At 29.7% G+C, this 12623-nt stretch overlaps 1 protein-coding gene across 1 annotated transcript in view; it reads right to left on the bottom strand.

Annotated features, from left to right (window-relative positions):
- Positions 1–5835, bottom strand: part of LOC143058081 (uncharacterized) — a 61247-nt gene extending 55412 nt beyond the window's left edge. Inside the window, exons 1-5 of the mRNA XM_076231546.1 lie at positions 5773–5835; positions 5198–5296; positions 3092–3190; positions 1221–1328; positions 126–233 (exon numbers count right to left, since the gene is read on the bottom strand). Of these exons, the coding sequence (XP_076087661.1) occupies positions 126–233; positions 1221–1328; positions 3092–3190; positions 5198–5296; positions 5773–5835 (477 nt within the window). The remainder of the gene's footprint in view (positions 1–125; positions 234–1220; positions 1329–3091; positions 3191–5197; positions 5297–5772) is intronic.
- Between the last annotated feature and the right edge of the window lie 6788 nt (positions 5836–12623).

Here is a 12623-nt window from a genome sequence, read left to right as displayed (position 1 = left end):
TTATGTAAAAGAGATATAGAGGATGAAATACATTTTAATAACAGTGCCCAATTTTAAAAAACAAAAGCCTGCTTTTTATATTTTTAAGAATAGTATTTGTGAACATTGTTGTTTTCGTTGTGTACCTGTTTATCCTTTTCATCTGGTTTACATCCATTTTCGAGTAACAATCGAATAACGTCTAGATTCATCTTCCATCGATTATCAGCAGCAACGTGTAATGCTGTTCTCCCCTTTAATAACATAAAAGACAAAAAATTTTATTTAATATTGTTTATCCTGAACCAATTTGTATCCTTTGTATGAAAAAACACCGAAGGAGACCATTGTAGATAATGATGTTGTACCACAAAAAGATCTGCATTTACGATAGAGCAATACCGATATTGTATATATTCACAAGTGAAACAGATTTAACCTTTGAATGACATGTTCGATAAAAAAATAATATTAATTATTCACATAACTGATGTACATTTGTGTTTATCTTTTATAATGTAGTGAACATTCTTTAACAGTTAAGAGCATATAGTTCAGTGTTGTCGTTAGATCATGTCTGTCATAAAAAAAAATCGTGACAGTTAAGTTATAAATCAAGCCGTTAGTTTTCTCAACTGATTTGTATCACGTTTTTTTTTTATCAGGGTTTTATTACAAATTATATGGAATATTGGTTTTTTATTGGTGAAGGCTTTATGTTGCATATATTGTTGAACTACTACATTTAATTCATTTCTACTTTGGTGGATAGTTTCTATATTTAAATCATAAGAGAGTAGATTTTAAACAAAATTCGTTTTTCCCTTTATATCGTTGCCCATTTCATGAACTTTGGATCAACGAGCAAAATGAATGATAATTTTGAACAATATGATACCGGTAGGTCTTGATATCGATGCATTGAATGAAAATTCGATTAACTTGTAAAATGAAAAATGTTTTATATCTAGTTTGCGTCATTTCGAAATTAACATACACAATAACAAGGATGTTAAAAGGAATAAGACTATTCTGATAATTGTTTTCATTCCATTTTCTAGGTAATTTCATATTTAATACACATCTAACAGCGTTTAAATATTTAAATTGATACATGACGCGCATGTATATTTACAATAAATTCTCTCATTGTATTTTTCAATGTCCATGTCCGAATAGAAAGCCGGCATTTTATATTCTTTTGAAAAGTATTTATGAACATTGGTTTATTCTTTGTGTACCTGTTCGTCCTTGACATCTGGTTTACATCCATTTTCGAGTAACAATCGAATAACGTCTAGGTTTATATCCCAATGATTAGCAGCAGCTACATGTAATGCTGTTTTCCCCTTTAATGACAATTAAAAACGAAAAAATATATCTAATAATTGTAATTATGAACCCATTTGAATTCTTTGGATGTACCACACAAACCCTTAATTTCACTATAGAGAAAAACCGATATGATATATATATATATATATATATATATATATATATATATAACAAGTAAAAAAATACTAAACTTATCAATACATGTATCATACTCAATAAAAAAAAAATCCAATTATATATTTACATCCATGCTGTACCTTTGTTTTATCTTTGATAGTGACATGGTTATTCTTTCTGAAGTTAAAAGCATGTAGTTCAGGGGTTGTCGTTAGTTGATGTCTGTCATATTTGTCTTGTTATATTTGTTATTTAATGAATTAAGCCGTAAGGTTGGTCAATAGATTTATTTTCTAAATGTTGAAAGTCGTACGTTTTCCTAGTTTCTTCCAACTTCTTTATCGAATATGTTACTCAAATAAATGTTTGAATCAATTTTATATAGTAGTTAAATAATTATTTCAATGCTTGTTAGAATACTAGCACAAATAAATGTATCTTAGAATTTCCGATTTTTGTTGAAGGTTTGTGTTGCAACTTTGTCATCTAATTTTCATGATAATCTATTGTGCTTAAATGAATAGATTTAAGAAAGCGTATTATACCAATATATCAATTTTCAAAGTTTCATTATTATCATATTTCTTTTAGCAAACAGTCATTGTTCATCAAGGCTATGGTCATTGTACATCGGGACGAAACACATTAATTTTCAGCCAAGTTTTTCTTTCAACAATCCGCAAACGATCCAAATATGGAATATTTTTATGGATTATACCTTCACAGCGGACTTAATTTAAATAAGCATGTGTTGGTTCAATATACTCCTTAACAATTTAAGAAACACAATTTCGTTCTAAATGACATTATTGAAATTTTTATTTCAACAGCAACACAACCTATACATTTAGTACTGTTTTTACTTTCAGTTTTATACTTATTTTAATAAAATAAGAGAGTGTCTTTTGCAGCGTTAGTTTTTTCTAGATAGTGGAAAACAGCACGGTTCTGACAATTCGTCAGCTTTTAGACTGGAACTGTTTCAGGCTTTTCAGATGATTCGATATTTATTGTTTTCCATCTAAACATGCTGTAAACACAGTTCATAAGTATCTGTAATTGCAAGGAATAACTTTATACCACCGGTAAAACATAGTATACAGTATCATCATATTCCCACATATATGTTACGAAAACATTAGACTTTGTATATGCAATAAACCGCAGATTTGCCCTAGTCATAAATATGCCAGTGTTAAAAAACGGTTATTGCGCTCTGTTAATAATGTCGTCATAAATGTTTGTAACAAAAATGAAAGACTAGGAAAATTATATTTTGTCAAAAAAAATTAGAAAACTATCACTAGAAGAAAAGCTAATATTGACAAAACCATATCAAAGTACTATCCTTTAACCCTGTTGTGGAGCTTTGTAATAATTGAATTATTTCTTTGATTGAAAAATATATGATTTTGTCAGACGGAATAATGAAATTCTTTCTTTTTTGAAAGCATATATAAAATGTGATATATAGATCATAATCCTTTTCCCGTAAACTTGAAAATCCCATGAATCGGTTGTTAACAATTGCTTATGCATTGAAATATACTAAAAGAGGGACGAAAGATACCAAAGGGACAGTCAAACTCATAAATCTAAAACAAACTGACAACGCCATGGCTAAAAATGAAAAAGTAAAAGCAAATATTACTCATTTTACCTGATCATTTGTTTGGTTTGGGTTACATCCACTCTTTAGAAATAGTTGAATGGCATGCTCGTTATTTTTTTTAGCAGCTATATGCAATGCTGTGTCACCCTAAAATCAAAAGTATTATATATTTGAAAGAAAAAAGTGAAAATAGGAAGGACTTTTGAAGAGCAGAATTTCACACTTGAGAATACGAACATAGCTGTCATCATGTTTTATGCAACCATTTTCGTTTAATGACTTGTTTCTGGTCCAATTAAGAACTTTGGTGATCGTTAATATGATCATTTGACCTCGGGTTAATTAGTGTTATCGCTTCTGATAACACGTGTGATACATATAAATTGTTCACTTTGTAATTCCCTTTAATCGAGGATATTTGTAAGCATAGATACATCAGCATATATCTGAAGGTAATTGTTTTATCAAACATTTGTTGAATGAACTGAATAATGTTAGCCGAACAAGTAATTGCAAATGATCACCTTACTTTTTTTTGTCCTGTAAGTTATTGTAAAACAGCATATGATTATCTAAGGAATCTTCGGTTTTGATGCCTTCAACATGTTAAAATAATTTACCAAACTAAAATCCATGAATATAAGTACCATAAAAAATGATACTGTTGCTCGAACAACAAACATTGCTACCCATGAATAAAGTTCTTTAAAAAGCAATTTAGATAAATATTTTCGATAAAGCTATGAATATTAGTGATTGTGAATTAAATTCAAGATTTGGTATGCAATTTTCATACAAAACATGATGACAATTTGTTGTATATACTATTTCAATATGGAAATATAATTAGTTTTATGTCAACAACACAAAAGTGTTAATAAGTGTTAACATTGTATTCTATTTTTCAAGGATATGAATTGGTTCTTTTATTTAAAAAAAGTATCGAGGATCAAATTATTTATATCAAAAGCTTCAGCCTTGAACAATGTTGAAATGAATATTCAAACTCCTCAGTGACGCTGGAATCCGAAAAAGTTAAAAAAAAAAAAAAAAAAAAAAGATAGACAATATAAGTATTGCAACAATTCAAAATTTTGTAAACAGTAAATTTATAAATACGACCATATCATTAATAATCCATTCCAACCGCTATCTAGTAGTGCTTGAATGGCATGAAGACAAAACCATTTTAGACATAGGGGGACGTTCCATATAACAAACAAAAATAACCGGTAGTACTAAATGAAAACTATGAAAAAAATTAAATAAAATTAAAACCTTAATTCTCTTGAACTAATTGAGCAAGGCTGTATAAAAAAGATAAAGCATGAAAGGTGTACTATGCAAACTTAGAACTATATAGAGATCAGCATGGATTTTAATACATGTATAATATAACACAGATGTTTACTAATCTTCCTCAAACGTCCTGATAAACGACCCCATGACAGTTTTGACAAATCAATCTCCGCTTAAAAATTTATAAACTAATAATAGTTGCGGTAATTGGTGCAGTCCCTTCACGGGAAATATGTGATATACATGTTAATATATTCGAAATAATGAATCAAATACTTTCTGCATTACATAATATTCTATCATGGATGGAAATAGAATGGGTACTTTGGGGGCCTCGGATGGTCAAAGTTGTCCCCGACTTTGACCTGGAGATCAACCTATAGATATATCTTCGGTTGTCTGTTCCCGCAGAGAAGCCCGGTGGTTTTCTCTGAGTTCTTCGGCTTCCGCTACCATAATAAAATTATATTTTGTCAAAAAAAAATTAGAAAACTATCACTAGAAGAAAAGCTAATATTGACAAAACCATATCAAAGTACTATACTTTAACCCTGTTGTGGAGCTTTGTAATAATTGAATTATTTCTTTGATTGAAAAATATATGATTTTGTCAGACGGAATAATGAAATTCTTTCTTTTTTGAAAGCATATATAAAATGTGATATATAGATCATAAGCCTTTTCCCGTAAACTTGAAAATCCCATGAATCGGTTGTTAACAATTGCTTATGCATTGAAATATACTAAAAGAGGGACGAAAGATACCAAAGGGACAGTCAAACTCATAAATCTAAAACAAACTGACAACGCCATGGCTAAAAATGAAAAAGTAAAAGCAAATATTACTCATTTTACCTGATCATTTGTTTGGTTTGGGTTACATCCACTCTTTAGAAATAGTTGAATGGCATGCTCGTTATTTTTTTTAGCAGCTATATGCAATGCTGTGTCACCCTAAAATCAAAAGTATTATATATTTGAAAGAAAAAAGTGAAAATAGGAAGGACTTTTGAAGAGCAGAATTTCCCACTTGAGAATACGAACATAGCTGTCATCATGTTTTATGCAACCATTTTCGTTTAATGACTTGTTTCTGGTCCAATTAAGAACTTTGATGATCGTTAATATGATGATTATTTGACCTCTGGTTAATTAGTGTTATCGCTTCTGATAACACGTGTGATACATATAAATTGTTCACTTTGTAATTCCCTTTAATCGAGGATATTTGTAAGCATAGATACATCAGCATATATCTGAAGGTAATTGTTTTATCAAACATTTGTTGAATGAACTGAATAATGTTAGCCGAACAAGTAATTGCAAATGATCACCTTACTTTTTTTTGTCCTGTAAGTTATTGTAAAACAGCATATGATTATCTAAGGAATCTTCGGTTTTGATGCCTTCAACATGTTAAAATAATTTACCAAACTAAAATCCATGAATATAAGTACCATAAAAAATGATACTGTTGCTCGAACAACAAACATTGCTACCCATGAATAAAGTTCTTTAAAAAGCAATTTAGATAAATATTTTCGATAAAGCTATGAATATTAGTGATTGGGAATTAAATTCAAGATTTGGTATGCAATTTTCATACAAAACATGATGACAATTTGTTGTATATACTATTTCAATATGGAAATATAATTAGTTTTATGTCAACAACACAAAAGTGTTAATAAGTGTTAACATTGTATTCTATTTTTCAAGGATATGAATTGGTTCTTTTATTTAAAAAAAGTATCGAGGATCAAATTATTTATATCAAAAGCTTCAGCCTTGAACAATGTTGAAATGAATATTCAAACTCCTCAGTGACGCTGGAATCCGAAAAAGTTAAAAAAAAAAAAAAAAAAAAAGATAGACAATATAAGTATTGCAACAATTCAAAATTTTGTAAACAGTAAATTTATAAATACGACCATATCATTAATAATCCATTCCAACCGCTATCTAGTAGTGCTTGAATGGCATGAAGACAAAACCATTTTAGACATAGGGGGACGTTCCATATAACAAACAAAAATAACCGGTAGTACTAAATGAAAACTATGAAAAAAATTAAATAAAATTAAAACCTTAATTCTCTTAAACTAATTGAGCAAGGCTGTATAAAAAAGATAAAGCATGAAAGGTGTACTATGCAAACTTAGAACTATATAGAGATCAGCATGGATTTTAATACATGTATAATATAACACAGATGTTTACTAATCTTCCTCAAACGTCCTGATAAACGACCCCATGACAGTTTTGACAAATCAATCTCCGCTTAAAAATTTATAAACTAATAATAGTTGCGGTAATTGGTGCAGTCCCTTCACGGGAAATATGTGATATACATGTTAATATATTCGAAATAATGAATCAAATACTTTCTGCATTACATAATATTCTATCATGGATGGAAATAGAATGGGTACTTTGGGGGCCTCGGATGGTCAAAGTTGTCCCCGACTTTGACCTGGAGATCAACCTATAGATATATCTTCGGTTGTCTGTTCCCGCAGAGAAGCCCGGTGGTTTTCTCTGAGTTCTTCGGCTTCCGCTACCATAATAAAATTATATTTTGTCAAAAAAAATTAGAAAACTATCACTAGAAGAAAAGCTAATATTGACAAAACCATATCAAAGTACTATACTTTAACCCTGTTGTGGAGCTTTGTAATAATTGAATTATTTCTTTGATTGAAAAATATATGATTTTGTCAGACGGAATAATGAAATTCTTTCTTTTTTGAAAGCATATATAAAATGTGATATATAGATCATAAGCCTTTTCCCGTAAACTTGAAAATCCCATGAATCGGTTGTTAACAATTGCTTATGCATTGAAATATACTAAAAGAGGGACGAAAGATACCAAAGGGACAGTCAAACTCATAAATCTAAAACAAACTGACAACGCCATGGCTAAAAATGAAAAAGTAAAAGCAAATATTACTCATTTTACCTGATCATTTGTTTGGTTTGGGTTACATCCACTCTTTAGAAATAGTTGAATGGCATGCTCGTTATTTTTTTTAGCAGCTATATGCAATGCTGTGTCACCCTAAAATCAAAAGTATTATATATTTGAAAGAAAAAAGTGAAAATAGGAAGGACTTTTGAAGAGCAGAATTTCACACTTGAGAATACGAACATAGCTGTCATCATGTTTTATGCAACCATTTTCGTTTAATGACTTGTTTCTGGTCCAATTAAGAACTTTGGTGATCGTTAATATGATCATTTGACCTCGGGTTAATTAGTGTTATCACTTTTAATAACACGTGAGATACATATAAATTGTTCACTTTGTAATTCCCTTTAATCGAGGATATTTGTAAGCATAGATACATCAGCATATATCTGAAGGTAATTGTTTTATCAAACATTTGTTGAATGAACTGAATAATGTTAGCCGAACAAGTAATTGCAAATGATCACCTTACTTTTTTTTGTCCTGTAAGTTATTGTAAAACAGCATATGATTATCTAAGGAATCTTCGGTTTTGATGCCTTCAACATGTTAAAATAATTTACCAAACTAAAATCCATGAATATAAGTACCATAAAAAATGATACTGTTGCTCGAACAACAAACATTGCTACCCATGAATAAAGTTCTTTAAAAAGCAATTTAGATAAATATTTTCGATAAAGCTATGAATATTAGTGATTGTGAATTAAATTCAAGATTTGGTATGCAATTTTCATACAAAACATGATGACAATTTGTTGTATATACTATTTCAATATGGAAATATAATTAGTTTTATGTCAACAACACAAAAGTGTTAATAAGTGTTAACATTGTATTCTATTTTTCAAGGATATGAATTGGTTCTTTTATTTAAAAAAAGTATCGAGGATCAAATTATTTATATCAAAAGCTTCAGCCTTGAACAATGTTGAAATGAATATTCAAACTCCTCAGTGACGCTGGAATCCGAAAAAGTTAAAAAAAAAAAAAAAAAAGATAGACAATATAAGTATTGCAACAATTCAAAATTTTGTAAACAGTAAATTTATAAATACGACCATATCATTAATAATCCATTCCAACCGCTATCTAGTAGTGCTTGAATGGCATGAAGACAAAACCATTTTAGACATAGGGGGACGTTCCATATAACAAACAAAAATAACCGGTAGTACTAAATGAAAACTATGAAAAAAATTAAATAAAATTAAAACCTTAATTCTCTTGAACTAATTGAGCAAGGCTGTATAAAAAAGATAAAGCATGAAAGGTGTACTATGCAAACTTAGAACTATATAGAGATCAGCATGGATTTTAATACATGTATAATATAACACAGATGTTTACTAATCTTCCTCAAACGTCCTGATAAACGACCCCATGACAGTTTTGACAAATCAATCTCCGCTTAAAAATTTATAAACTAATAATAGTTGCGGTAATTGGTGCAGTCCCTTCACGGGAAATATGTGATATACATGTTAATATATTCGAAATAATGAATCAAATACTTTCTGCATTACATAATATTCTATCATGGATGGAAATAGAATGGGTACTTTGGGGGCCTCGGATGGTCAAAGTTGTCCCCGACTTTGACCTGGAGATCAACCTATAGATATATCTTCGGTTGTCTGTTCCCGCAGAGAAGCCCGGTGGTTTTCTCTGAGTTCTTCGGCTTCCGCTACCATAATAAAAGACTTCCCTGTGTCTCCTAACACTCCCTTTGTTTTGGGTGGGGATTGTCCTGGTGATGGGTTGTATATAAAGTTAGTGACACATCTACATTAATCCTGATAGGGAGTGTACACGGATTCCACTGTACCCTCGCAACAATCGACGGATGCTCCGTTCACGGAGGGATCTTCGTACATATATACATAATGGCAGATATAGGGACAATATGTATTCATTATATTCGATGGAACATCAAATGAAATAATAGATTGTTTTTAGTCTAGCAAACTATTTTAACCCTTTATTAAAGCTCAAACGAAAAAATGTCGTTCTTAGATGTTGATGTAATTAAAGATCAAATATTTACAACACATGGCAGTTATAATTGACCATGAAATACATTTTAAAGAAACCCGATTCTTATCTCTATCTGTACAGAAAAAGCTTTCACTGTCAGCATGTATTAAAAAAAATGAAATAAAGTTGTTTAATAAAATCTCACATAATAAAAAAAAAATGCATTCCTTGGTTGATATTGTGTATTAACTTCCATAATGAACATTGTTTTTACATATAAACGAAGAAAACAAAATACACTCTACAACATGTGGTATCTATCAACTAACATAGTATTATTATATATATGAGTGACAGTTTAATTTGAAAGTATGGTATTTTCTAATCCACACAGGTGATGCATTCACCTTTTATTCACATTTTAGTGGAATTTCTTGGCCATAGATGTAGACAGAATATGCAACTGTTTAAAGTGTCATATTCCAAAACAATATAAAAGTTGACCATTGACAGAAGTTTATGCAAGAAAACTTTAACTTCATTATCTAGATTATAATCAAAAGATATATCCCAAAATTTCAAAGAATAATTGACAGCCATTTGCAATGTGTCAGAACAGGCCATTATATCTATCTTATCTTAACTTAATAGTTATCTGAGATGGTTAAATTAAGTTTTCTCTTGTTTTCAGTTCACAACTTTATACATGTAAGTGATAGTCTATCTGGTTCGTCTACATCTATTTTGTAAAACATTATTTTCATTATTTAAAAAGAAAAATTTTAAAAAAGTCATATTTCATATTACCTAAATAAATTTTTCAAAATTTCCTACTTCAAAAACCATACCATGCTTCATACCATCAAGTTATACCTTGGTATAATAATTTGTACCATGGTATAGGAATTCGTACCATGGTATAGGAATTTGTACCATACCATCATACCATACCATGGTACCATTCATGCATACCATGGTATGATGGTTTTCGTACCATACCATCATACCATAACACATACCATACCATCGTACCATACCATGTTTTACAGAATGCCCATATGTACATATACATAAATCTAATAACTCCTTGCTATCTGAAGCATTCACATTATTGCATCCCTTTTTACTCAGAAAAAAAAATTGTTGGTTTGGATGTATTGATAGTGGGGCAAAATATTTTGATGTTGATTGAATCATGATCAATAATGTTGATCAGATTATAACCTGAAAAAATCCGTTAAAACCTTTTCTTTTTAATAAGCTCAAGTTAAAGTACAATACAATATGGAACAATGGTATATTAGATGATAGAGTAAATCAGTAACATGGAAACAAATTAAGTACATACAGGTTATTTAAAAGTATATTTACTGGAACATTTGAAAGTTATCTTTTATGTAAAAATGTTAATAAAAGCTAATTGTTAACTGATTAAGAATTAGTGCTCATAAATTGGAACATGTGGAAATATAAATTGGACGCTATGAGGGGCTTCAGGTACAAGAGAGATTATGTAAAAGAGATATAGAAGATGAAATACATTTTTTTATTACAGTGCCCAATTTTAGAAAACAAAAGAAAAGATATAATTTCAGAACCTGAAAAAAATCTAATTTTTCATCTAGAATGTGAGAGAAAAAAATACTGACTCCAGACATCTCTCGTTGTAATTATCTAAATAAGACATAAATTATTCAGTGAAGACTGCGTTGTGCATACATATCCAAAAAATTAGGTAAAAGACATTGGGCATTATATATGATAAGTCCTTTTTAGATAATAGCAAGTGTTATTGTTTTTCATTTTTTTTCATCACTGTAATCAATAACCTCAATGTTAATCTTATGTATATATAACATTTTTTTATTATTATTATGCTCCTTATGGGCGTCTTGATTGACAAATAAAACCATTCTTTTTCCTATTCTTCTTATGAAAAAAAAATGCGAAAAAGACCAAGGACTTTGAAAAGGTCGGAACCCCACATTAAAAAAAAAGTGCATTTGCATTCATTATGTACACTTTTCGTACGAAAATACACATAGTTAAGGTGATACCTAACACTACAGGGAGATAACTCTGTAAAGTCATCTAAACGTTTTCATTACGTTGTGTTGTAAAAGGAATATTAAGCTTCTCAATGATCAAAATTGGTGTTTGTCAAACTACTATATAACCAGAGTATTTTTTTCTGACAAATTTAGCAATATAACAAATGTTTCTAATCCTACATTGTACCTGTTTATTTCTGTCGTTTGGCTTACATCCAACATCAAGAAAAAACCGTATGGCCTGAACATTTCCATAATCTGAAGACATATGCAATGCCGTGTCACCCTAAAATACAAAATCAAATGTGTATATGAAGGAAAATCGAAAGATATATTAAGGATTTCAAAATAATTAAACTTTTTAGTAAATAACGCGAACATACTGAAAAAGACTGACATCTCAGATTCAACGAACATATTTTTACAGTATGTTAAACTTGATATTGAAATCAACATATGATTGATTGAAACGATCATACGTGACATCTAACATAATTTCATATTCCCCTCTGAGTAACATATTTCTCTAAGTTGGACTACCTCGTGCGACCTTAAGCGCGGTGAAAGCGCATAACATTTTGAACAAGGATTTTTTGGAAAATACCGATAGAATATTATTAGTCATTATCGTGTTTAAAATTATTTCTGACGTAAGAAATAATATTGCCATAGTAGAATGAACATTTAACTTTTGATCAGTATTATTTACCAATAATTAGGTCTTATTTAGTAATATAAGCAGGCGGATAAGAAACATTGTGTGGAAAATAATAATTATGTTTCAGAAGTAAAAAAAAGGTTTAGACAGTGGAATAAAACATTAATTTCCCTTGCCTTAGGAAGATTTGAAGATTTCTTATTTTAAATATTTAATAATATACAAATTTTGACATTGTGGAAAACAGTACGTTTTCAACATTTTGTCTGCTTTAAACCTTAAACTATTTGTAAACGATTCAATATTTAAATGAAATAACGTTCATAATTAACCTCTACTGCTTAATAAATGTAATATATCGCGGTAAATATATATGAATACTGGCTGCTCACCTGCACTTAGTTTTGTTCTCAAAAAGGCTATTCATATAGCAGTTCAAATCAAGATGGTCGTCTGAGATACCAATCTTGTTTACTGTTGAAGAAAACTAATGTTGATTCGCGTTTTCAATACAAAAAGACAATACAACGACTGTGTACATTATTTCAAATCTATAACCAGTATGATATGACACAATTAATGGTTTATTGTCATTTACACAATTAAAAAATTGTGAAAAAAAAC

Source organism: Mytilus galloprovincialis, chromosome 14 (assembly GCF_965363235.1).
Source record: "Mytilus galloprovincialis chromosome 14, xbMytGall1.hap1.1, whole genome shotgun sequence".
Lineage (NCBI taxonomy): Eukaryota > Metazoa > Mollusca > Bivalvia > Mytilida > Mytilidae > Mytilus > Mytilus galloprovincialis.
This window is presented reverse-complemented; position numbering and strand designations above follow the sequence as displayed.